The 25,103-nt window shown below is 55.3% G+C and overlaps 2 protein-coding genes across 3 annotated transcripts in view; both read left to right on the top strand.

Annotated features, from left to right (window-relative positions):
* Window positions 1-12,913, top strand: part of CNIH3 (cornichon family AMPA receptor auxiliary protein 3) — a 125,735-nt gene extending 112,822 nt beyond the window's left edge. For both annotated transcript variants that reach the window (XM_054713019.1, XM_054713018.1), the window contains exons 5-7: window positions 10,327-10,439; window positions 11,532-11,675; window positions 12,271-12,913. In XM_054713019.1, the coding sequence (XP_054568994.1) occupies window positions 10,327-10,439; window positions 11,532-11,675; window positions 12,271-12,298 (285 nt within the window). In that variant the 3' untranslated portion in view covers window positions 12,299-12,913. The remainder of the gene's footprint in view (window positions 1-10,326; window positions 10,440-11,531; window positions 11,676-12,270) is intronic.
* Window positions 12,914-24,531: 11,618 nt separating this feature from the next.
* Window positions 24,532-25,103, top strand: part of DNAH14 (dynein axonemal heavy chain 14) — a 139,557-nt gene continuing 138,985 nt past the window's right edge. Inside the window, exon 1 of the mRNA XM_054713049.1 lies at window positions 24,532-24,575. The gene's annotated coding sequence lies outside the window, so the exon portion shown is untranslated. The remainder of the gene's footprint in view (window positions 24,576-25,103) is intronic.

The raw sequence follows: 25,103 nt of genomic DNA, 5'->3' as shown, positions 1-25,103 counted from the left end.
ATGCCTTTAAAAGTATAAACTCTTTTTAAAAATATATATATTTTATTGATTTTTCACAGAGAGGAAGGGAGAGGGATAGAGAGCTAGAAACATCGGTCAGCTGCCTCCTGCACCCCCCCCCACTGGGGATGTGCCTGTAACCAAGGTACATGCCCTTGACTGGAATTGAACCTGAGACCCTTCAGTCCGCAGGCTGATGCTCTATCCACTGAGCCAAACCAGTTAGGGCAAAAGTATTAACTCTGTTAGTCCTCACAACCCTGTGAAGTAGCCCCACTGAACAGATGAGGAAATCAAGGCCGAGGGAGGTTAAGCGCATATCCCCGGGCCTGCTACCTCGTAAGTTACTAGAGCTGGGATCCGATGGCAAGTCTGTCTGACCAGAGCCCACGTGTTCAGCCAGCCCCATTACAGGGGAAATCGTGGGATCTCTTTGGAAGAAGCTCCATGAGGACCATCCCTACGGTAACACTGCTCAGCTCTTTTAAAGGGAAGATACAAGTACCAAGACCCAGTAGGGCCTCGGGGACCCTGTAACGGGCCTGGCTCACCGTGATGGGCCCACGTGGGTTCCTTGATGGTTCTTTTTACTTCCATTGAACTCCTCGGTGGGCTGGCTCACCCCTGGAGGCAATGTTTAGAGAAAAGTAAAAATATCCTGGAATAAAACCTGCAACTAGTTCAGAATCCATGTCTCATGTATAATTTATTTCCAGACACTTTCTGTGGCAAACTTCTTGTTAGTCAGAGGAAAGGAGGGTACATTTTAAAAAGATATATATTTTTTTATTGGTTTCAGGGAGGAAGGGAGAGGGAGAGAGAGATAGAAACATCAATGATGAAAGAGAATCATGGATCGGCTGCTTCCTGCACACCCCACACTGGGGATTGAGCCCCCAACCTGGGCACGTGCCCTGACCAGACTCAAACTGTGACCTCCTGGTTCCTAGGTCGATGCTCAGCCACTGAGCCACGCCGGCCGGGCCACAAGCACTTCTTCAAGCTCTCGTTTCCATCAGACATACCAGTGACCAGTTTGCCCAGGGTCCCGGTGGGAAGCACTACAGAATCACAGGGCAAAGAGCGTGGGTACAGGGCGGGTCCCGCTGTCTGCATTCTGAAAACGCTGCCTCTGTGCTTCTCACAGGTGGCAAGAGGGAGGAGACACGCAGGGAAGTGAGGTGACTTCGCTGGTCGGTGGATGTGCTGGGGGTTCTTAAGAGGAAAGGGAGGCCTAGTCAGCTTGGCTCAGTGGATAGAACGTTGCCCTGCGGACCAAAGGGTCCCGGGTTCGATTCCAGTCAAGGGCACGTGCCTTGGTTGCAGGCTCCTCCCTGGCCCAGGCGCTGATGGGGCTCCTGTAGGAGGCAACCAATAATGTGTTTCTCTCACATCGATGTTTCTCTCTGTCTCTCCCTCTCTCTCCCACTGTCCCTAAAAATCAATGGAAAAATATTCTTGGGTGAGGATTAAAAAAAAAAAAAAAAAGGAAACAAGAATAAAAATATATTATTAAAAAAGAAAGAGGAAAGGGAGAGGGGCTTCAAACCATAGAGGCTGGCAGTCATCGGGTCAGGCAGCTGCTGATGCCATGGCGGCCGCCAGGGGGAGCTGGGCTTGAGGAGCCGCCCGGCCTGCTGTGGCCTGGCCGTGTGCGGAAGGAGCGTCTCATGGACCCACGACAGGATGGAAAATTGGCCGTGAGTTCAATGTGGGGCCGGTACCGGAAGAAGTGCTCATGGCAGTGGGGGCAGGAACCCCGAAACTGTCAGTGACCCTCGGGTGCCTCACTGACAGTGGGCCCCACACTCGCACCCGTGTCTGGAGAGGTCATTCAAAATCCAGATTCCTGAATGCCCGTCCTCTGTCACGGTTAATGTTCTGCGTCGACTTGGCTGGGCGACGGTGCTCAGACGTGCGGTCAGACATCATTCTAGGTGCTGCTGTGCGGGTGTCGTCGGTGGGCTTCGAATAAAGCACATTGCCCTCCCTGCGTGGGTGGGCCTCACCTCATCAGTCGGAGGCCCCAGTAGAACAAAGACTGACTCCCCACCCCCACCCTCCAGGCAAGAAGGCATTCTGCAGCCGACAAGCTTGGACTCCAACTGTTGGCCCACCCTGCAGAATTGGACTTAGCAAACCACTGAAATTGCAAGAGCTGATTTCTCAACATAAATCTCTCTTTCTCTCTATGTAGATGTTGTTATAGATAGAGCTATAGATACAGATATAGAGATATAGGTATACCTATATACACACATACATCCTGTTGGTTCTGTTTCTCTGGAGAACCCTAACTAATACTCCCCCTCCCCAAATCCTGGGTAGTTCAGATTTAGTAGGTTTTTTGGGGGGAGCCCTGGTTTTTGGGGGGCCCTGGGATGGCTGTGTCACTAAATCTTCACAGCAGTCCTGTGAGTTGGGTGAAATGACCCGCCTTCACCTTGCTCAAGGTCACCCAGCTCGTGGGTCTGGCCCCAGAGCCCACGCTGTCTCTCTCTGTCGCTTGCTGCTTCCGTTCGCCTGTATCCACTGGAGCCGGTGACTTCCCGCACCTTCTAGAGCTTCTTGCCCCTACAGGAGGGGCCGGGCCAGCAGGTCACGAGCCGAGACTGCCGATCACTCCATCTCCCCTGCAGTCTCCACAGACCGCGGCCTGGGAAAAACAGGCCGTCAGCTCCCACGTTAATCAGCCGAGCGCGGTCCCAGGCCGACCTCCGGAGCACGAAGATGGATGGGCTCGCGGCAGTTCTGCTGGGAGAGGTCACCAAGCCATGGGCCGTTCCGACAGAAGTAATTGGGTTTTCCATAATAACGTTCTCTTCCCATTAGTATGAAAAGGCACTGCGGGTATGATGGGGTGTGTGGGCGGCGGGAAGGCGTATTGGTTATGGGGTTCTACTGTGCGTAAAAGGCACGAGGAAGCTCGCACGGATGGGGGCGCCTGTCCAGGCCGGGTGTGGGGGGGCTGCCGCACAGGGTCATCTGGGGACCCAGGCTCCTTTGGAGCGCTGCCCTCATTAGGGCATCTCCTTGTCCACATGGTGGGCATCCTTTCAAGCAGCAAGATGGAGGCGGGAAGAGGAAACAGCCGTTTCCATGAAGGGCAGGACCCAGCATTTGCACACCCCCCTGCCACTAACTCATGGGCCAGGCCTCAGGCGAATGGCCTCTCCTGGTCTTATTTTGGGGGGCCCATATGCTCAGCCCCAAATCAGGGATTTCATTTCAGAGCGCAGGAGAGTGGACACAGGAGGACAGGGCAGGGCTGGGTCTCGGGGAGGCAGCCAGTGCAGGGCGCGCACCCCAGCCGTTCCAGGGCAGCGGGAGGTCGAGGTGATGTGTGATGGTACTTGGAGGAGGCGGTGCCAAACGGGGGTTGGAGAAGGGCGCTAAGGAGTCCTCAGCGTTGGCCTTGGTGGGTGCCAGTGCATGCCAGTCTGAATTTATTCATTGATTCTGCTGGAATTTATTCGTTTAGCACCTGCTATGCACTTAGCCCTGGATGGTGTGCTGAGGAGGTGTGTGTGCGTGTGTGCGTGCATGCGTGCGTGTGTGTGTGTGTGTGTGTGTGTGTGTGTATGTATCAGCTGTGAAGACACGCTCAGTCCAGCTAAAAGCGATCTTGTTTTTTTTCTCTGAATTCCTGCTCCAGAGGCTCTCTAAGCCCTGACCACACAGTCCGCGGTGTTACAGTTGCTTGTACACGTGCCTCACAAGCATTCGCATTCCCCGAGGCAGGGGTCCTATCCGCCTAACGTCTGTATCTGTCGCCTTGCCTAGCGCGGTGTCTGATTCACGTTAATTAGCAAAATGGATTAGTGAACACGAGCCCAGCCACCATCCCGTGGCGTGGACGATCGTTTTCACGACGCGTGAGGCAGAATTCTCACTGCCGAGCCCGGGACTGAGGCCAGCGGAGCAGCAAAGCAAGGCCGTGGCAGGTGCGCCCTGCCTTGTTTTATCAGCCCGGCCGTGCGTCGTCGTGGGCGAGCATGGTCATGGGTGTAGAAGGAGCCCTGGTTCGTGACCTTGGCTGCATATGGGAATCACTGCGGGGGCAGGGGAGGGGCCGAGGGAGCTGAAAAAATACTGTTCTGGGTCTATTTCACTGGTCTGCTTTGCAGCCTGGGCATTGGGGTTTGCAAAGCACCCCCCTGGCGATTGGAATGAGCAGCGAGGCTGGGGAGCGAGGCTGCGTCAGAGGGTAAGCCAGGCTCCAGCAAAGCGGGTGGGAGGCCCTTTCCCTGTCTCAGTCCTCCAGGGTCTGCTTTAGAGCGTCGTCATTCTCTAAAGGACACCAGAGGAGAAGCAGTCATTGGCTAATGGGCGCCTGAGTGGACTGACGGACAGACGGAGTGAGGCCCTAACTCCCTACCTCCTCGGAGGCGGCCAGCCCAGCGGGTGGCTCGTTGCAGGGAATCCACGGACAACTTGTTTTTCTTGATGGGAGATTTGCTCCAGAGGCTCCCTTTTCCAGAATGGGATGGAAAAAAATAAATCTGTTTTTCAGCCTCTGAGTCCTCACCATTTTTTTTTTTAATTTCTTTATTGATTAAGGTGTCACATATTTGTCCTCATCCCCCCATTCCCATCCCACAACCCTCCCCACGGATGCCCCAACCCCCTGTTGAACTTAACCGTTGGATAGGCTCATATGCATGCACACAAGTCCTTTGGTTGATCTCTCCCCCCTCCCCCCAACCTCCCCTATCCTCCCTCTGAGGCCCGATAGTCCGATCGATGCCTCCTTGTTTCTGGTTCTGTTCTTGTTCATCAGTCTATGTTGTTCATCGTTTCCCCTAGATGAGCGAGATCATGTGTCACTAGATATATACTTATAAGAACCGAATGTGAGACGAGCAATAATAGTTATGCTGACAGGCAAATGAATCAGTCTGTAGTGAGTTTCTTTCTGGACCAACAGTTCTTTAGAGACCCAATTTCAATGTCCACCAGTTCCTTATGTGTACATGTCAGCACTGACCCCTCAGCTCTGGATGGTGGACAAATGGTGGTAACGGAGGTCCGACTCCCTCTGGTTTGGTCTCGGCCGGACCCAGGGGCACGGCTTCACCCGGACTCAGGGGCACGGCTTCACCCGGTGAGTCCTCACCATTTTTGCCTTTTTCCGATCGCTGACGAAGCAAGAACCCTTTCTGGGTTAAGTTTCTAGGCCACGGAATGTGCCAATGTTCCCAAACCCTAATAGCCTCTGATTCCCTGCAGTGTGACCCAGTCCCTGCCTCTCCCTAAAGTTGAAACCGGGCACCGGCCTGTGCCTCGGCGGGGCCCACAGAGCCGATGAGCCTTCCTCCTGACTCCCCACCCGTGCCGATCGATTCCCAGGCTCCAGATGTAGCTTCTCGCCAGGGAACAGCTGCGTTCTCCTGCTGGCTCTGTTTGCAACCTGCACGGGGTGTGTTATTCTGGAAGCAATTTGGGGCCCTGGTCCTCCCGCAGCTGCGTGTCACTGGCTCTGACTCCCACGCTGTCTCGATGGCACAGACAGTGACTAAACACAAGGAGTTTTGTTTCATTGGGGTCACACCAGGCAGTAGACCAGAAAAAAAAAAAAATGCACCGCATCCGTTAAGTTTGCCAGACGAGTGCAAAGTGCCGTGATGATAAAGGGACGGCAAAAGCATCCCCTTCCCTTTCCGAACCTGCCGAGCGGTCCAGGCCGTGATGAAATCCAGGAGGACAGTGATCACCGGTGACAGCTCAGGGAGGCCACAGCCGCTCGCCCTCGTGGCCTCTCCGCGGTGCCATCGCTGCTGTTACCGCTCACCGCATCCGCGGGAAATGCTGCCAGTGCCGCCGGGGTCCTGGTGGGAACCAAACAGAGCAGCCCCTGGCGCGAGGTGCCGCTCCTCGGGGAGCATGCGTGCTGTTCGGGTTGCATCAGCGGGCTGCGCGGATGAGACGACAAGCGGGGCGTCTTCAGCGAGGCTGGGGAGCCCTGTCTGTGCCAGGGAGGCGTCCATACCCGCCCGTGGGGTGCTTCAGATGCTTTTGGTCATGGCGATACGAGGTGCCAGTCGGAACCAAGAGCGGTGGACATGGCGCTGCTTCAAGTTATCCACAAAGCATCTCAAGCACAACTGCTATAGACTTTTAAATAGTTATTTTTTTAATTGATTTTTAGAGAGGGAGAGGGATAGGGAGATAGAAATACTGATGAGAGAGAGACATCGATCGGCTGCCTCCTGCACACCCCACACTGGGGATCGAGCCTGCCACCCAGGCATGTGCCCTGACCGGGAATCGAACCCTGACCTCCTGCTTCATAAGTGACGTTCAACCACTGAGCCACACCGGTCGGGCCTATCGTGGACTTTAAGAGAAAGGCGGAGTGGGAGGGAATGTCAGAGGTATGTCATCTGGAACGTGCTTGTTTTCCTCCGTAGTCTATCAAGGTGGTGGGGACCGGGTCTGTGTAAGCTGTTCACTGCGCAGCCCCTCACCGGGAAAGGGCAGAATTTCACCAGCGCGGACGACAGCCCTGGGCAGTGGGGATGGGGAGCTGAGACTCAGGGCTTGCGTCACCTGCCCAGGTCACTCAGGTGGTACGTGCCAGGTCTGGATTCAAATCCACTGTTTCCCCAATGCTGTCCTTTCCGGTAGCCCCCCGTTTCGGGGCGCTAGGGATTAAAACACGCTTCCTGCGTTTCCCAGCACAGACCCGCGACTTTGGGTTTTTCAGAGCAACTTGGACACCGCCCCCGGACATCCTAGCGTTTTCCCATTCCCGTGACCCACCGCCGCCGTGCGCACGTGGGCGCCAGGCTCGCCCCTGGTCTCACCCATCCCCTCTCTGCTGATTCTCCTCCTCCAAGTCATCATTAGGCTGAGGGGTTCTGGTCAAAGGCATCCTCTCAGTTTTCCGGGACTGCTGGAACTGGGGGAAGACCCTGCACCCTCATGCTGGCCCGCCCGAGTCTGTGTCAGTCCTCTGGGGCCACCGTAACTAAGCTCCAGCCTGGTGGCTTAGACCAGTGGTCGGCAAACCGCGGCTCGGGAGCCACATGCGGCTCTTTGGCCCCTTGCGTGTGGCTCTTCCACAAAATACCACGGCCTGGGCGAGTCTATGTTGAAGAAGTGGCGGTAGAAGAAGTTTAAGTTTAAAAAATTTGGCTCTCAAAAGAAATGTCAATCTTTGTACTGTTGATATTTGGCTCTGTTGACTAATGAGTTTGCCGACCACTGGTCTAGGACATAAAAAAAAAATGACGCTCTCCGCCACCTCAGTGAAGGGTGATGCTGAGCGCCCCGGGGGTGCCCCGCACCCCGACATCCTGCCTCCCCTCCCCCCAGACAGCTCTTTCTCGGCCTCTCCGCTCAGAGGCCCTTCTCCTCCCTCAGAATGAATGGCTTCTCTCTCCTTTCTGCCCGCATCGCGCTGCTCGCGGGCTGTCTCCGTCAGTGCTTTGCTTCCCATGTGTTTCCGTGTGGAATCCGTGATGCACATGCTCGTTTGCATGGCGGTCTCCCCGGGCCTGACCGCTCTGCCCCCGCCACCTGGTAATTGCTGATGATCAATACCTGCTGAGTGAGGGCCTAGGCGGGGCTCTTCAGCCCCGGAAGGCTTGCTAAACCCTTGCCCTTCTCATTCTAGAACATTCCCTCCTGCTAGTTTATTCCCTCTAGAATATTCCCTCTCAAATAATCATCTCTGCCTAATCGCTCCCTGTACTCCAGACACGATGCCTACCCCCATATCCCTGGCTTAAAGGAAAGAAAAGGAGTGGGTAGCTGTTCGTGTTAACTTAAGATGCCTCTGAATTGCCAGCCAGTTGTGGGAGAATTGTGTCCCTTTCAAAATATGGCACGATTTGAGAGAGTGCTTTTATTCTCACCCCCTCCCTGAGTGGGCTGGCAGGTGGCTCAGCCACTTAACCAGGGAGTGAGGAAACGGGCAGAGAGGCGTTTGAAATCCAAGCGTGTCTGAAGTTGCATGGAAACGATGATCAAAGACAGGCCGGGAGGTGTGGCCAGGGCAGGGCCAGAACCCCAGGTCTGGTCCTGCAAGGAACCAGTCACTTCCCAGGAGAGTCCATCGAGACCCCAGGAAAGCCAGGGACAGGTGTGAAGGAGCTGGTGAGGGCGAGGCACAGAGGCGGCCTGCAGGGGCCAGGCGGAAGGTGGCGGGAACTGGAGGCTGTGGGTTCCCAAGACAGAAGGAGCTGACCTCCATCCAGGAAGATGCCAAGGCCAGCCCTTCAGGAATAGAGACCGCGGGCCCCAGGGGCTCGGGGAGCATTGTGGGAGCTCTTCCACGTGGTCATGGCCGGGGTGGGGGTGGGGGTGGGGTTCTGACCTGCAAATGCTGCCCTTAGCGACAATGCATTGTGCACGAAGGACCACCCCCGCCCTGCAGGGGGCGCGGTGAGGGCTGGGACCCGTGTCTTCCAAAGGAAAGGCTCTGCCTCTGTTCAAACCTCTGTTCTTTTTTTAAATTTCTTTATTGATTAAGGTATTACATAATGTGTCCTTATTCCCCCATTACCCCCCACCTCCCATTCATGCCCCCACCCCCTGTTGTCTGTGTCCATTGATTAGGCTCATATGCATGCATACAAGTCCTTTGGTTGATCTCTCCCCCTTACCCCCACCGTCCCCTACCTTCCCTGAGGTTCGACGTTCTGATTGATGTTTCTCTGTCTCTGGATCTGTTTTTGTTCTGTGACTCTCAGCTCCACTGTTGAACAAAACCACCTGGGATGCGTCTCCAAAAATGCAGATTGCCGGTCCAGAGAGGCTAGCTCAGTGGACTGGGGTGCAACCCGGAAATCTGCATGTTAAACCAAGGCCCCGGGCGGTTCTGATGCAGGTGGCCCGTGAACCCTACTTTGGGAACCGCTTCTTAAACTTGAATGTGCGTCTGCACCCCCCGGGGGTCTTGTGAAAATGCAGGTTCTGGTTCGGCCAGTCTGGGGGTGAGAGCCCAGATGCCGCCCGTCTGCCAAGCTCCAGGTCACCCCGGTGAGCTGGCCCGGGACGGCGCGTCAGGAGCCAGGTTCTCCGTGGCTCACCGATCCCAGGCTCCGAACTCAGACCCACTGAACCGGAAGCTCTGGGGCTGGGCCCGGCCTCTGTTTTAGCCAGACCGCCGCGATTCGGAAGTCTGAGAGTCACTGCTGAGCCACGGAGAAGCTTAAAGTGGCTTCAGCTTAAAGAAGCTTAAAGAAGCTTAAGCCCCTCTGACTTCAGGCCGCGGTCCCCAGGCAGGCCTGCCTTCTCTTTCCTCCTGGGGCGCAGGAGCGAGCCCTGGGGAAAAGGATCTGTGACGGGTTCCTCCGGGTCCGGCCCAGTCCCCAGGGATCAGCCACGAGGGGCTGATCTTGACCGTGACAAGGTCAGGACGATCCTTGGCGGTGGCATTTAGGGGAGCGGCGGGCAGGGCAGAGCTGAGAGCCACCGCCTCCGTTCCCGGTGCACAAACAACTGGCTCGCGACGGATGAATGTCACGGTGACTTTTTAAATTACACTCTGGACTCGGTGACTTTGTGCTCATTTGCTTAGATGTAGAGTCGTCTGCTCAGCCCTTAAAAGTATTTGCTAAGCACCGGTGTGAAATCCAGGAGGTCGCACACGTTAACGTGCCAGCACCATCCAGCAGGCAACGCTCACGGGAGCCCACCCCCCAATCCTGGCTGTTGGGGTGCCCAGCACGAAGGGGTCCGAGGCCTTCAGGGAAACCTGAGAGGCTGGGCCGCCCTCCCCACCCCGGTCTGACTGCTGGGGGGTGGGGGGGGGCTGTGCTCAGAGCAATTAAAGAGGAAGTGGCCTCCTTCCAGCAAAGGGGCTCAGAGTCAGGGCCCCTGACAGCGTTTGGGACGCTGTGTCCAGTTTAGCGAAATCCCAGCTTCCCAAGTGTGCCATCCCCCTCCCCTTGCCCTTCGTGAATCGTGCGCCCGATGATTCATTTGGGGACAAAGGGGGAACCGACCTCCAGGCCCCGCATTTATGAGCAAGTCCCCGCTCGCCCAGGCGGCTCCTCTGTCTGAGGGTCCGTGAGCGTAGGTTGGGGATTCCAATGAGAGAGCCATTACCCTTTTCTTCTTCCCACGCCTGGGCACCGGGCAGGTACGCCTGAGGGCGGGCCCTGGGACTGGATCAGGGGCGTTCCAGACGGGCCTTTGTGGTTGAAGAAGCAGTCCGTGGTTTTCCTTCCTCCTGGGGAAGCTGGGAGCTTGGTTTCACCGAGAGTGCGGGCGGGCGGAGGTCGGAGGGGGACTGGGTGGAGAATTAGGCAGGCAGGTTTGGTTCTGGGGGTGCCTGTCCCGCCTCTAACTCGGCCTGTGCCCCTGCTCCCCCTTCAGCTGGTGCTGCCGGAGTACTCCATCCACAGCCTCTTCTGCATCATGTTCCTGTGCGCGCAGGAGTGGCTCACCCTGGGGCTGAATGTCCCGCTGCTGTTCTATCACGTCTGGAGGTAAGGCTGCTGGGCCTGGCCTGCCCTTTCCTGTCTCTGTGCAGGGCGGGGCGGGGGAGGGGGCACCCCGGAGGCGACGTCCCCCGATGGCCGGCCAGCGAGAGGCCTTCTCCCGCCGCCTCCCCCGGGAGAACTCTCTCGGCACCTGCTTCCCCGGCCTCTTACGCAGCAGGTCCCGTGAGGACGGCTCTGTGCAGGCCCCACCGCCCTCGGCCTCTCCCCGAGGTCAGTGAGAGCAGCGGCAGCGCCATTCAGAACAGGAGCTGGAGGAGGGGAGGCAGCAGAGGCCGGGTGCCTGGAACGTGGCTTAGGCACAAGGAAGAGCAGGAGGGACTTGTCTTACTTTTCCTGGAATCCCTGACAGGGCCTGGCCTGGCCTGGCAACTCGTAAGCGCTCAGAAAACGAAAGAAAAAGGAACGAGGAGGAAGGGGTTCTTTAAAAATGAGAGGCCCACCGGGCCGGCGGCCGGCGTGGCTCAGGGGTTGAGTGTCGTCCTGTGAACCAGGAAATCGCAGTTCAATTCCAGTCAGGGCACATGCCTGGTTGTAGGCTCGATCCTCAGTGGGGGGCGTGCAGGAGGCAGCCGATCAATGATTCTCTCTCATCACTGATGTTTCTCTCTCTCTCTCCCTCTCCCTTCCTCTCTGAAACAAACAAACAAAAAAGAGGGTCTGGGAAGGGGTCAGCTGAGTGATGGCTGACGGAGGTAGGACTGTGGTCTGGTGGCTTCGATCAGTGAGCACGGCTCTGTGTCTGTCCACACCTGCACCTGTGGCTACACACCGCAGGCCCCTCGCCCAGCCCTGGAGAAGGAGGCCCTGCCAGGTGCCTCCCCGGTCCCACAGGTGACGCGGCCTTCCTTCTGTGCGTGTGGGTGAGGTCACCATGGCACCTGCACATCTGACTATTGAGAGAGCGCCTGAGCCGTTGTTAGTGTCAGGCCGGGATCCGAGCCGGAGGCAGCTAACTGCGTAGCAGAGCTCCCTGGGGGCAGCCAGCCTCGGGGGGTGGGGGGAGGGCTGGGCCCCGGTGACTTCCGATGTCCCCTCTCAGCCTCAGAGCCAGCAGCGCCGTGTCCCCTTCCCCCGCAGGTACTTCCACTGCCCAGCGGACAGCTCCGAGCTGGCCTACGACCCGCCGGTGGTCATGAACGCAGACACCTTGAGCTACTGTCAGAAGGAGGCCTGGTGTAAGCTGGCCTTCTACCTCCTCTCCTTCTTCTACTACCTGTACTGGTGAGCGTGCGCCCCTCCCGGAGGGTCTGACTCCTGCAGAACGTGGCGGGGGGTGGGGGGGGTGGTTTCAGGCCGGCCTCCTGGGCTTGGGGAGGTGGCCCCTGAGCCTGTGGGATTTGAAGCCACCGTCTGACTCGGATCGGGAGCAAGGGCTCCTGTTGTGTGTGAAGTGAGCTCGGGGCAGCGGTCCCAAGGTCTATATCTTTGGCACATCTAAGTGCTCGATAAAATAAAGCGTAGAGCAGGCTGACATGATCTACCCAAGATAGCACCACCCTCCTGCCCAGGTAGATGGTTTACTTGATGGTAGAGACCGTGTCTGTTGCATTCACCTCTGTCTGCAGTGCCTGGCACATAGTAGGTGCTCACTAAACCCTTGCTGTTGCTAATGGTACAGGCTCAAGGCGAGCCTGGGGCTGCCCACTCACACCTCGTACCTGAGACACACTATGCTCTCCTAACTAATGCGACCGGGATGAGAAAGTGGCAGGAGTGACCCGGGCTCTGGCTTTGGCGGGTCCCTCTTTGGAGGGCCAGTCCCAGGCCCCTGCGGGCTCCCACTAACGCCTCCTCTCCCCCTTCTCTTTGCCTTCAGCATGATCTACACTTTAGTGAGCTCTTAACTCAGAGACCACGCACGTCGTCAGAGACTGGACGGGAGCGCGCCGAGGCTGAGCAGTCGCTTCTGCGGGCGCCGGGAGAAGGGACGGGGTGGGGATGTGAGGAGGAGACCCGGCCGACACTGACTGCCTCGGGAGGAACGGAGCGGCGGCAGCGGGAGCCGAGTTAACCGCCGTGCGTTGTCACCCGTGAACCACAGACTGCACTCTGCGTTCACACCCGCATCCGGGCTGTAGATCCCTCTGAGCTGCGGGGAGTGGGCGAGCAAACACAGACCGACCCTGCGCAAACATCACTGTTTCCCAAGTCTGCTTCATCCCACAACCCCCAGCTGGTCCGCTCTGGTCTCCTGGACCGTGGGAGTCGGGGCTGGGAGGCCCGAAGGTGCCTGCTACGGAACGGAACGGCCCAGAGTCAGGCTGAGTCTGTGGGACCCACTGAGGGCCTCAGAGGGCCTGGGCTGCCCAGGGCTCTAAGGTTTCCCCCCCGCCAGGGCCGGCCATGCCCTTCACCTCCGCGGAGGGTCTGGAAGGTGTGCCAGGGCCTTCGCTGTGGCCAGCTTAGTGACACCCTGCGCTGGGTTTGGGGCAATGCGTTGCTAATAAAGTTACCCAATGTCATGGACATGGGGTGGGGTGGGCTGGGAAGGGGGAACCAGGAAAAAATGACTTTGAGAAACATGGACTCCACGTTCAAGGTGTTACCAGCCAAAGCCATCACAGCCCCCGAGTGCAAACCCACTGGCCGGCCCTCGTCAAAGCCGCGTCTTGCAAGGAACCCCCAACTGTTCCAAGGCCGCTCTGAACGGTGGGCATTCGGCAGCTCAGAAAGGAGACGACATAATAACAGCTTCCTGTTACGATGCCGCGTCGTTCATCCTGCTTAACCCAAGGGTTTTCCCCGTGACACGCTCTCCGATTTGAGGAGTTGTGGCAGGAGGTTGTCAGTGACGTAAAGGCTGAGATGCGTAGGATGCTCAGATTGGGTGCAGTGATTTTTTTATCTTATTCTCCCCACTTCCCCTCTTTCCTCCTGTTTGAGACACGGGCTATTGTGCATGCACCCAGCTCCCGCCTGCGCCCCGTGACTCAGGCTCAGGAACGGTGTTTGTGGGACACGCGTGTGCTGTGTTAAAGCGCAGGGACAACTTGAGTATCTGGCCCACCTGGCTGTCTCGTGGAAGCCTCATCCCTGGCTGGATGCGTCTCCATAGGGTTGGTGAACTGGCAGGCAGAGAAGGGCAGGGTTTCAAAAAGGCATTTTGCTTCAAAAAATTCTACAGAAAACAAAGTGCAGACTTTTGCCTTCAGGCTTGCAGCTATGACACCGGGGACTTGGCGGTGGTATTTTGGGGTGCAGGCTTCCCCTCGGCCGGCCCCGTGGGCGCGGCTAGGTAAGTGTGGTTGGGACAGAGTTGCCTGTAGGGCTGGCTGGCCTGGTCTTTGACGTCATTCCCGAGTGGACCTTCGTCCAGAGAAACAAGCCTTGTGTCCAGGCTGCCGGCAGCAGATCTGGCTCCACAGCCGCCTCACAGATACAGGGGGTGGAGGGTGTGCGGGGTCCCGCTCATTCTCCCCGGGGAGCCATTGGGTTTAGTTGCGTACATGCCTCCTTCTAGGAAGATTTGAATGAGCTTATAATAGTGGACACCAGGCCCTAACCAGTTTGGCTCGGTGGATAGAGCGTCGGCCTGCAGGCTCAAGGGTCCCAGGTTCGATTCCGGTCAAGGGCATGTACCTTGGTTGCGGGCACATCCCCAGTAGGGGAGTGTGCAGGAGGCAGCTGATCGATGTTTCTCTCTCATCGATGTTTCTAACTCTCTTTCCCTCTTCCTTCCTCTCTGTAAAAAATCAATAAAATATATTTAGAAAAAAAAATAATAGTGGACACCAGGACTGCTCTAATGGAAATTCAAATTTATAAAGAAGATGAACACAGAGATACCCACTTCCTGAGAGAGTCTATTTACCGTGATGGAGCATTAAATTCGCGATTTCTCTTAGCAGCAAATTACAGCAATTCCCAGTCACATAGCGCTTACCATTTTACACTCTGCTCTCACTCCTCCTCCTCTGACCCTCCTCTCGAGCCCAAGAAGTTGATACTGTTCTTTTTTCTCTAAGGGAGGCAGCTGAAGCCCAGAGAGGGCCAGCGACTTACCTTTAGTCACACAGCAGTCGCAAACCTGCCTTTGAAGTTACATTGTCTGACTTTAAAAACCCCGTGTCCGCCCTAGCGGGTTTGGCTCCGTGGTTAGAGTGTCGGCCTTCGGACGGAAGGGTCCTGGGTTCAATTCCAGCCAAGGGCACATACCTGGGTTGCAGACTCAGTCCCCGGCCCCGATCGGGGGGCGTGTGTGGGAGGCAGCCAAATCGATGTGTCTCTCTCACATTGATGTTTCTCTTTCTCTCCTCCTCCTCCTCCTCCCTTCCATTCTCTCTCAAAATCAATGGGAAAAATGTCCTCGGGTGAGGATTGACAAAAAACAAACAAACATTCAAACCCGTGTCCGTTGCATCCCATCTGAGGGCCGGCAAAATAGCCGAGGGTCCGATTGAAGCTTGGTTGGTAACATCGACTTTTGGAGAAGAGCGGTTTAAAATAGAGGCATTGTGGATGCACGTGGTTGGTCCCGGGGCGCCAGCCTCACTGTGGGGGGCCTTTTCCCAGGCGGCCCTTTGACAGCTGTGACCTGCCAGCGCCTCACCGCCCCCCCAAGGCCGTGCTTGTGTCTCTGAAAGAGAAACAGCCACCGCTCCCCTCCCACAAGCTGCGCTGGGGGCACAACACAAACCCCCCGGGAGCTGGTTGGGAGTTGGAGCCGCTTTTCAATCCCCGGGGAGCTGGCCAGGAGGATCGGAGTGCGGGCAGAGCCCCTGCGGCGTGCGGGCGCCGAGCTGCGTGGCGTTTGCCAGGATCTCACCCGCTGGCACCTGGACCCCCCGAAGCAGGCTGTTCGTACCCCCGCTGTACCCGGGAGGGACCGGGAGGCTCCAGGCAGGGGCGTCTTCCCTGGGGGGCCCGCCAGACCTCAGCCCCGTGCCCCGGTGACATGGCCAGTAGTCACCTTAGCCACTCCCCGAGGTGTCGAGCATTATCCTCTGTCCGTCCTGTGCTTCTGTCCCGTCCTCACAGCCCCAGGCGGCCGCCCTGTCTCCTTGCTGGCTGAGCAGCGCCCCGCTGCTGGTCAGGGCGGACTCGAACCCCGGTCTGCTCCCGCTCACGTGGCTCCATCGGCTTGGCCAGCTTTGTCCCTCCTCACCGCTTCTCGCACCGAAATGGCCAAAGGGAGGGGGAGAGGGAGGCGGAGGCGTGGCCGCGGGGGGGGGGGGTATCTCGCAGGGAGTGGTACCCCAGGTGACAGGGCGCTGTCCCTGCCGAGCCTGAGTCTGGGCCCCAGGACAGAGGTTCTCGGGGCACAGGCCGCGCGGGAGGGCGGTGTGGGTGACCTGGTCCCTTCTCCCGGGGAGGCCGAGCTGCGGGCCTGGCCTGCTGTGCCCACAGAGTCAGCGCAGGCCCTGGGATGGCACCGAGGCCTACTTCCCACTTGGCCCCACTGCACGGACTTGTTACACAGACGAGATGAGTTTGTGTTTGCAAAGAACTTCGCAGAGGCCCCGCCCGCCGTTAGCCCACCAGCTCTGAGGGGGTGAGCTTCCTCGCCACCCTCCCCGTGCCCCGTGCCAATCCAGGGCCAGCGCCTGGAAGAGAGGGACTCGCCGGGCCGCGTGGGGAGGAGGGATGACCCCTGCACCCCGCTGCCCTCCCGGCTGTCGTGTCCTGAGTGCAGGGCAGGCTGGGACCCGAGACCTCTCTCAATGCCATGTTCTCCAGCCAATGTGAGCACCTGCCCTGTGTCAGGCCGTGTGCGCAGCACAGGACACGCATGTTCTCATCGAATCCCCACAACGTGTTGACGTAGGAACTACGCCCGTCCCCAACTGATCGCCAAAACCCTGAAGCTTATAGAGGCTACACAGAGGCGCCAAGGTCACAGGTAGAGTAAATCCTGGGGCCTCGGCTCCAACAAGGGTCTTTTCGACCCCAGGCCCGGACCACTTTTGTATTCCTGGAAGGGTGAGGCAGGACGGGGGGACCCAGGGATGCGAGAAGGAAGAGAAAAGGGGAGAAAAGGCAGCAGGCGTGGGGCGGGCTCAGAAGCGTGGCTCAGCTCACCTGTCATGTTTCCCAGCAAGCAACTCCGCCCATGTCTGTGAGCAGAAGGCTTTGGGCTGTGGGGTCTTGGGCCACCTTCCCGAGACTCAGCTTTCCCAGCTCTGAAGTGGGGGTGATGCTGTCTCCCCTTTGCGTGTGGCTGTGACAAAGTCACTCCTCATGGCCGCTCAGCAAATCTCCCCCTCCGTACACCGAGCTAAAGGGAGGATGACACAGACTAAAAGGGCAGAAGCTGCTCACTGTCACACATGGCAGCGTCCAGTGCATCTTGGCTTCCTTCCTCTCCGCCCTCGATCCCGGGAGCAGGCAGTGTCAGACGTGAGGCGTGCGGGAACGGGGCTCAGCCCTCTGAGAAAATCTCCCCTCTCCTTCCTATTTTTAGGCCTGGTAACGGCACCCGCGTGGAATGAAGTTGTCGCCGTGACGACAGCTCTGTTCCTCTAGGAGAGATGAATGGCGCCAGCGAAGTGCTGTGACGACAATTGATGGCGCTCACGCGGGGTCGCTGCACAGATCCATCCCGTAACCCTCTCCGTTCTTGCACTTGGGCTGCTCTCCTGCAAGACGGGTTCAGGCAGATGAAATCCGGACCTGGGATCCGGGGCTGCCTCTCCAAGCCGGCCGTCCCGGGTTGCCTCTACTCCCAAGGCTCAGGCAGAAAGCCGCCCTCACGGTGGGGAGGCCTGGCATGTGCCCTGAGCCTTGTCTCATTCCAGGCAGAGGGGACGGTGAGCTGAGCAGAAGGGCGGTTCTTCAGGGCCTGGCATTCCTAGGGGGAGAGGGGGGCAGGCCTTAGCTCTGCGCTGGCTGGGAGCAGGGAGCAGTGTCCTTGTCACCAGGGGCTCTGCACGTGATGGACATACACCGAGTGGCCAGATTATGATGATCTCTGAACGCATAATCATCTGGCCACTCAGTGTATATCCTATATAATGAAAGGCTAATATGCAAATTGTCCCCTCGACCAGGAGTTCGACCAGCAGGCAGGCCGGCCAACTGCCCATGTCCCCTCCCCCTGGCCAGGCTGGCCGGACCCCACCCATGCACGAATTCATGCACCGGGCCTCTAATACACACACACACACACACACACACACACACACACACACACACTGAGTGGCCAGATTATTATGCGTTCAGAGATCATCATAATCTGGCCACTCAGTGTATTTCGCACGGCGGCGTCTGTAGAGGGAAAGGATCGGATACTAACACCTTGGATTGGCATTCAGTTGCTCTCGGCGATCAGAGATAGAAACAGGATGGACACAGCCACAAAACAGCATCTTCCAGGCTCTGCCCCACCCTCTGTGTGATCATTTCTGCTCCTGTTCAATTCTGCCCAGACAGCTCTAGATGCCCCAAGAGGACCTTCCTGTTCCATGAACTTGACCCCCAGGACACCACGTGCTGCCCACATGTTCTCCCTTCCTGGCCACTGGTGCACCGGTGCTGGCTCCTACAGGCTTGTGAGAGGCAACTGTTCCGTTTCTAAAGGATTTCGCTAAGCAGTTGTTCAACACAGCTATCCTTCAAGCTGGTTATGTAAGCTTACAGTTCAATAAATTATGTTGCAAACAAAGGTAATATATCGTCAAAATTCACCACCTCCTAATTATTTTACCATCTTCTCTGTCCTCAAGGTTATGTCTATTGTGTCCGTGGCAGAAATACTATATAACAGCACGCTCCTGTGCGTCTTTCCCATCTTTGTGTTCAGCGATGTCTCAGTAGTAGCTTGAATGTGGCTACGGTGGGAGTATTTACACCACAGAAATTGGCAAATACTACAGGTTCGTTCCCTCCTGCTCCCTCACTGACCCCCCACACTCCTACCTTCTCCAGGGCTAGTTGTTAGCCATTTATACTAGTACTCGCTGTTCACGGTTCCCGGCTCTGGCACACAGCATGGCCACACGGGCCGGGCTTGCTGACGGCTTTTAAGCCTCATCACTCCCTCATCCCCTTCGTCTCCACATCCAGTCAAGCAGATGAGGAAGTCTGCACGCTCCCTCCCTTGACACCCGTTTCAACCACACAAAACCTGGCCTCTGCGTGGGAACTCTTGCCCTCCCTAGCCCTATCCCCTCTTTGCCCTCGCTCTCTCAAGCCACTCTTGGACTTGGGAGACCCAGGCTCTTCCCATCTTGTAGCTCTTCCTATTCAAGGTCTTCAGGACTCGCTCCATCCAGTCAACAGATGGGAAGAGAGCAGGAGGATCCCAGGACAAGCCTTTGAAGGGGTGAGGTTTGGAACCAACACGCATCACTTCTCACTTTGCTTAGGACTCATCAGTACAGCCCCGCCCCCAGCCCCAGGGAAGGCTGGGGGATGTAGTCTAGGGGGGTTTTGGTGAATGGGAGTCGGTCCCCACCACAGATATGCTGACTTTGAATATCAGTTGGTCAATTGAGGTGAAATCTTTCAAAGGTAGCAAGATAGAAGGGTCTGAGGAGAAAGTTCTGGGCTAGAGCTATATGTTTATATGTCATCTTCTAGGCAGTGTTTGATGTTCAGCTTGGAGGATTGCCCTTCAGGCAGGAAAGCATTGCTTTATGGTAAGTTTACTTGAGCTGATGGATGACCTTCTACAACCCTGAAATGTGTATAAGCCTATGACATACCCTCATAAATTCCCTCTAACAGTGAATGGGTGGACAGAGTGCATCTATTAGCTGGTTAAATTGCTTGTTAATCCAACTGTTTCTTCATTTGTATGTAATTTACTCCTTCATTCATTTATATCAAGTTTCTAAAATCTCTGCCAGGCACCACACTGAGTGTATAAAGTGTAATAGAATGAAGCTGTTGCTCTCAGCCCTCAAGGAGCACACACCTGTCTATTTCTCTACCTCTGTTTCCATCCATGCATTCACCCATGCATGCATACATGCGTGCATGCATCCATCCATGCATTCATCCACCCATGCATCCATCCACCCATGCATTCATCCATCCATGCATCCATCCATCCATGTATCCATCTATCCATGTATCCATCCACCCATGCATCCAACTATCCTACTATCCATGATGTCCACTGGGTCCTCAGTGGCCCTCAGAGATTCAACTGAGCCTCACCGCCCCCCCAAATATTATAACTCTGTGAAATGCTGAAAGGCCCCTATGTACTCCCCCTCCTCTCTGCCTTTGTGCTTCTGGGCGGCCTGGACAGCCCTTATTTTGACAATACATCAGTATGCACATAGTCTCGCCCCATCACTGCCTTTCTCTCTCCAATTCACATGCCTCAATTACTTGGTGAGTTTAGTAATTGGACATAAGATGGGGGAGGAGCAAAGGGAAGAGTCATATCATGGAGCCTGTGACTTTCACCCGTTTCCTCTCCCTTTCTTTCACTCTTCATGTGTTTCCGCTAAAGATACATGAATAAATGAGACTTCCACCCTCCTCACCCCAACAGTGTATTTTACAGTTATCACGATTGCAATGGCCGACAGTTCTTGAGCAGTTATATTCCATACACTCTGCTACGTGCACTGCCTAAGTGATTACCGTTACATTCCATGCACTGTAGCACGTGCGCTGCACAAATGATTACCGTTATGGTAAGTGCACTGCATAAGCGATTACCATTATATTCTATGCACTATGGTAAGTGCACTGCATAAGCGATTACCATTATATTCTATGCACTACAGTAAGTGCACTGCATAAGCGATTACCATTATATTCTATGCACTACGGTAAGTGCACTGCATAAGTGGTTACCGTTATATTATGGTAAGTACGCTGCATAAATGATTACCATTATATTATGGTGAGTGCATTGTATAAGTGATTACCATTATGGTAAGTGCACTGCATAAACAATTACCGTTATATTCCATGCACTATGGTAGTGCACTGCATAAGTGATTATCGTTATATCCCATGCACTATGGTAGTGTACTGCATAAGTGATTATCGTTATATTCCATGCACTATGGTAAGTGCACTGCATAAGCGATTACCTTCCATTCCAAACCACATGCCCACTTTACAAATGATGATCCTGAGACTAGTGATGCTGAAGGTTACCGGGCTGGAGTTTTTGTGCAGTTTGTTTGTTCATTTCGTGTTTGTTTCAGCAGAATCTCACTGGTCACTGCCAGCCAGGTTTTCCTCTGTGGCCAGGAAGATGGATTTCATAGCCCAGGGGCTGCTCCATCTCAGGCTGTGGGAACATCCTACTGAACTGGAGGGGAAATTAAGCATGGCAGGAAAATTAATTAGCATACATGCCAGAGTAAGCAACCACTTTGTTAAGCCTACGACTTGGCCTTAATTGCCACCATTAGTTAGCAGAAATCGACGTTGGCAGTGTGCAGACAGCAGCTAACAGTATTGAACGCACTAGAAGAGGTTTTCTCTCAGAATGATTTTCTCTCATCAGTTTAAGTGGATGCTACGGTTTTGTTTTGTTTTTTAAATATTAAATTTTGCCATCTCGTGGCTTGCCTTACAGCTACCGAAGAAGCAGGGAGCTTTTGAAAGGTGACAAAAGTAAAAATCCTAGAGGGGAGGCCGGTGGGAAATGTGCATTTCAAACACATATCCACCCCGCCTCTGCTAATTGAATGGGAGGACAAGGAATCAGATCTCCCCATGAAAAGTAGAGAAATCACTTACATACCAAGCACTTCATCCCACTCTACTGTGTTTATGTCTCATTTCATTGTTTATATTTTTATCCTGTTTCTGGTGTATTCTCACTCACCAAGCTGTTGAATGGAGGACTGGAGATCAATAAGATCCATTTCTGAGACAGGGAGTGCTCATTCATTCATTCAACAAACACCTGTTGAGCTTTTGGCATGTGAGGTATTATTGAGTGGATTTTTAGCTCCCTCACATCCTGGCAGATGCTGTGAAGCTTTAAAGAGAAAAGGGAATAAGATATGTGAGATAAGCTTCTTGTTCCTAAACGATCTTGAAGTATCATTAGAAAATAAGACTAGTGCCCGGCCAGTGTGGCTCAGTGTTTGAGCATCGACCTATGAACCAGGAGGTCACGGTTTGATTCCCGGTCAAGGGCACATGCCTGGGATGCGGGCTCAATCCCCAGTAGGGGGGCGTGCAGGAGGCAGCCGATCCATGATTCTCCCTCATCACTGATGTGTCTATCTCTCTCTCCTTCTCCCTTCCTCTCTGAAATCAATAAAAAAGGTATTTTAAAAAAAGAAATTAAAATTGGCATGAAACAATCAAGAAATCAAACAAGGCAGAACTCGACCATGCTGGTGGCAGGAGGCGTTATCCGACTCTCCTCGTGAGGTGAGCAACGGCATTACTTTACCGGGAGGGCTGCTGTAGCCAAGTCAAGGCGCCGAACATGCAGAAAAGGTGGGTAAAAAGAAGTCTTGCTCATTCGATGGCTCCCTGCCCTACAGAGCTGTCCCCCAAATCTGTCTTGTTCCGCCCAAGAATAAGTAGTCTCCCGCCTTAGAAGTGGCCAGAGGGAGGGAAATGGACCGGCTGGAGGAGACCAGTCGTAACTCATCACACTAAGAGGCTTCATACTCTTTACGTGAAAAACAAACAAACAAACAAAAACCAAAAAACACACACAATGCCTCTCAGCTGTTGAAACCAGGCTGGGTGCTAAGGGCCTTCCCATTCATTATTTCATCGAATCTGCCACCAACTCTGCAAAGCTCTTGTCATTTCGTTTTACAGACGAGGAAAGCAGGCGCAGCAAAGCGAGGTCGCTTGTTCAGGGACAGAACGCCGGAAATCAGACCCCGGGCACTCTTGTCCCAAGGCCGTGGGATTCTCGCTAGACCCCACGGCGAGTGGCTGGCCAGCTGCTGAGGTTAGCAGGTGCGTTGTCAGCCCTCGGCCCTCATTATTGTCCTGATCTGTGGCTGACAGGTGCTCTGCAGTGAGGCTGCTTATGAAGGGAAAAGCCTGAAATTAAAATCCCCCTTGCTGGCCTTAGCCAGTGTGGCTCAGTGAATAGAGCGTCGGCTTGCGGACTGAAGGGTCCCGGGTAGTGAGGTGCGCACATGTCCACTTTCTAACTTGGCCTTATTCCCCACACAGACTTGAGTCCATGTATCATCTAAGTTTGTAACATTGAAAACACGTGGGGGGGGGGGGGCTTGGCCGGTTTGGCTCAGTGGATAGAGCGTCGGCCTTCGGACTAAAGGGTCCCAGGTTCGATTCTGGCCAAGGGCATATACCTGGGTTGTAGGCTCGATTCCCCCCAGTGGGGGACGTGCAGGAGGCAGCCAATCAATGATTCTGTCTCATCATGGATGTTTCTATCTCTCTAGCTCTCTCCCTTCCTCTCTGAAATCAATAAAAAAAAATATTTTTTTAAAAAGCCACGAGCTTTCTAAAAAAAAAAAAAGAAAAAAGAAACACGTAGGGGAAGTTATCATTTAGCTCAAGGTTCTACTTTTGGGATTTCAAAACCCAGTTACGGTAGATTTGCATTTGGATAACATGTCTACCTATATCTGTATGGAATAAATGTCTCCGTGAATGTATCGCTAGCCAGCACTTCCTCTGTGAAGGCAATAATAGAAGTTGGGTCATCTTTGAACACCTATCTTTTACCAATAAATATCCTTAGAGACTGTGCGTCAGTCGTTTCTGGGTCCGAGGTTTTTATTTATTTAATTGGTTACTGTTGGTACCGCCATGGCCTCTTGCTTAACCTTCAAGTGCTACTGGCCTCTCAGATGGTCTCCTGTGGTCAGGGCAAGATTTAGACTCCGTTATGTACACTCTTGGTCTGATCCAGTGGTCGGCAAACTCACTAGTCCGCAGAGCCAACTATCAACAGCACAACGATGGACATTTCTTTGGAGAGCCACATTTTTTAAACTTAAACTTCTTCTAACACCACTTCTTCAACATAGACTCGCCCAGGCCGTGGTGTTTTGTGGAAGAGCCACACTCCAGGGGCCAAAGAGCCGCGTGTGGCTCGCGAGCCGCCGTTTGCCGACCACGGGTACTGATCCATCAAATTGGGGGCCAGTAACACCCACCACGGGATTGCAGGAGACGACAGATAGAAAGAGCAAAGCCCACGGCCTTGCCTGTACACAGCAGCTACCGCTACTGCTCACTCTCCGCTGCGAATAAGGTTCGAGGTTTTCCTGGGTTTCAAGCTAACCGGAAACTGGTGAATAGAATAGAACCAGGGGCACAGAAAGGGAGTGGACTGACCATTCTCGGGGGGGGGGGGGGGGGGGGGAGAAAGGGTTGTGGGGGGTGCGGGAAGAGACTGGACAAAAATCATACACCTATGGATGAGGACAGTGGGGGGGCCGGCGGGTAAGGGCAGAGGTTGGGGTGGGAACCGGGTGGAGGGGAGCTATGGGGGGAGGGGAAGAGGAACAATTGTAATAATCTGAACAATAAAGATTTATTACATTAAATAAATAAATAAAAAATAAAGCTAACCGGCCCAAGGGAGAAAAACAGGCCAATCAAGAAAGAAAAAAAAAGACCAAAGGATGCAAAACTCTGGGGGGTGAGGGCATATATGGGAGTGGGGTGGGGGGTGGCAATGGTAAGATATGTACACATATAATACCTTAATAAAAAAAATAAAAAAAAAAAATAAAAATATTTTCAGACAAAAAAAAAAGAAAGAAAAAAAGAAAGACAATCCTTTTCCAGGGTTCACCCGTCCGCGGCCTCGCCTTCTCCGCCTTCAGGCCCCGCGGAGGTGGGCACGCAGGCGGCGGTGGCCTGGGCAGCTCGTGCAGGTGTCTGACCGGCCACCCGTGCGCACCCTCCGCGCCCCCCGCGCCCCCGGCACGGCGCCCCGCGGGGCTGCGGGCTGCCGCGTGGGAAGCTGCAAGCAGCGCCAGCTGCGCCCCGGGTCAAGGTCACCTGGGCCCCGCCCCGCCCACGCCTCCCAGCATCCTTTTCAGGGGCCGCGGCCAGCCCGCTCCCAGGCGCCCCCGCGGGCGGCGCACGGACCCCGGTGGGCGTTGCTGGCCTGTGCAGGGCGCCCCGGCTCGGTGGCCGCTGCGGCCCGAAGGGGTTGACCCTCCGCTGTCCCTCGGGGTCGTCTTCGCCGGGAGCCCCCCAGCCCGTGCAGGCCCGACCTTGGCCGCCGGGCCCCAGGAAGGGCCGGAGCAGGTAAGGGCCGCGGGGGGACCCTCTTGGACACCCGCCCTTGGTGTCCGTGTGCCCGGGCCTGGGCGGCGAGGGCCCCCCGGGAGGGACAGGGGGGCGCGCCTCTCACCCGCACCTTCAGTCTCCGGGCCGCGGGCATTCGTGGGGCACCCTCCGTGGGGCACCCTCCATGGGGGACCCTCCATGGGGCACCCTCAGTGGGGCACCCTCCGTGCGCCAGGCATGCCTCCGACAAAGCCCCTTCCTAGTGCAGGAATAGGTCCCCCTATTTTTTACCTTTTTATTGAATTTATTGGGGTGACCCCAGTTAATAAAAGTATATAGCTTTCAGGTGTACAATTCTAGAATACCCCGTCACCCCCCAAGTCAAGTCTCCTCTTTCTCAGGTAAGGGAGCTCTCTTCTAGATTAATGGGAGTTTGGGGGGGCGGGAGGGGGGTCTCCCGGGTCAGAAGTGAGTAATGGACTCTGAGAGAAACTTCTGCCACCATTTACTGTGTAATATATGCACACAACACACATATAGATGAGT

Source organism: Eptesicus fuscus, chromosome 24 (assembly GCF_027574615.1).
Source record: "Eptesicus fuscus isolate TK198812 chromosome 24, DD_ASM_mEF_20220401, whole genome shotgun sequence".
Taxonomy (NCBI): domain Eukaryota; kingdom Metazoa; phylum Chordata; class Mammalia; order Chiroptera; family Vespertilionidae; genus Eptesicus; species Eptesicus fuscus.
This window is presented reverse-complemented; position numbering and strand designations above follow the sequence as displayed.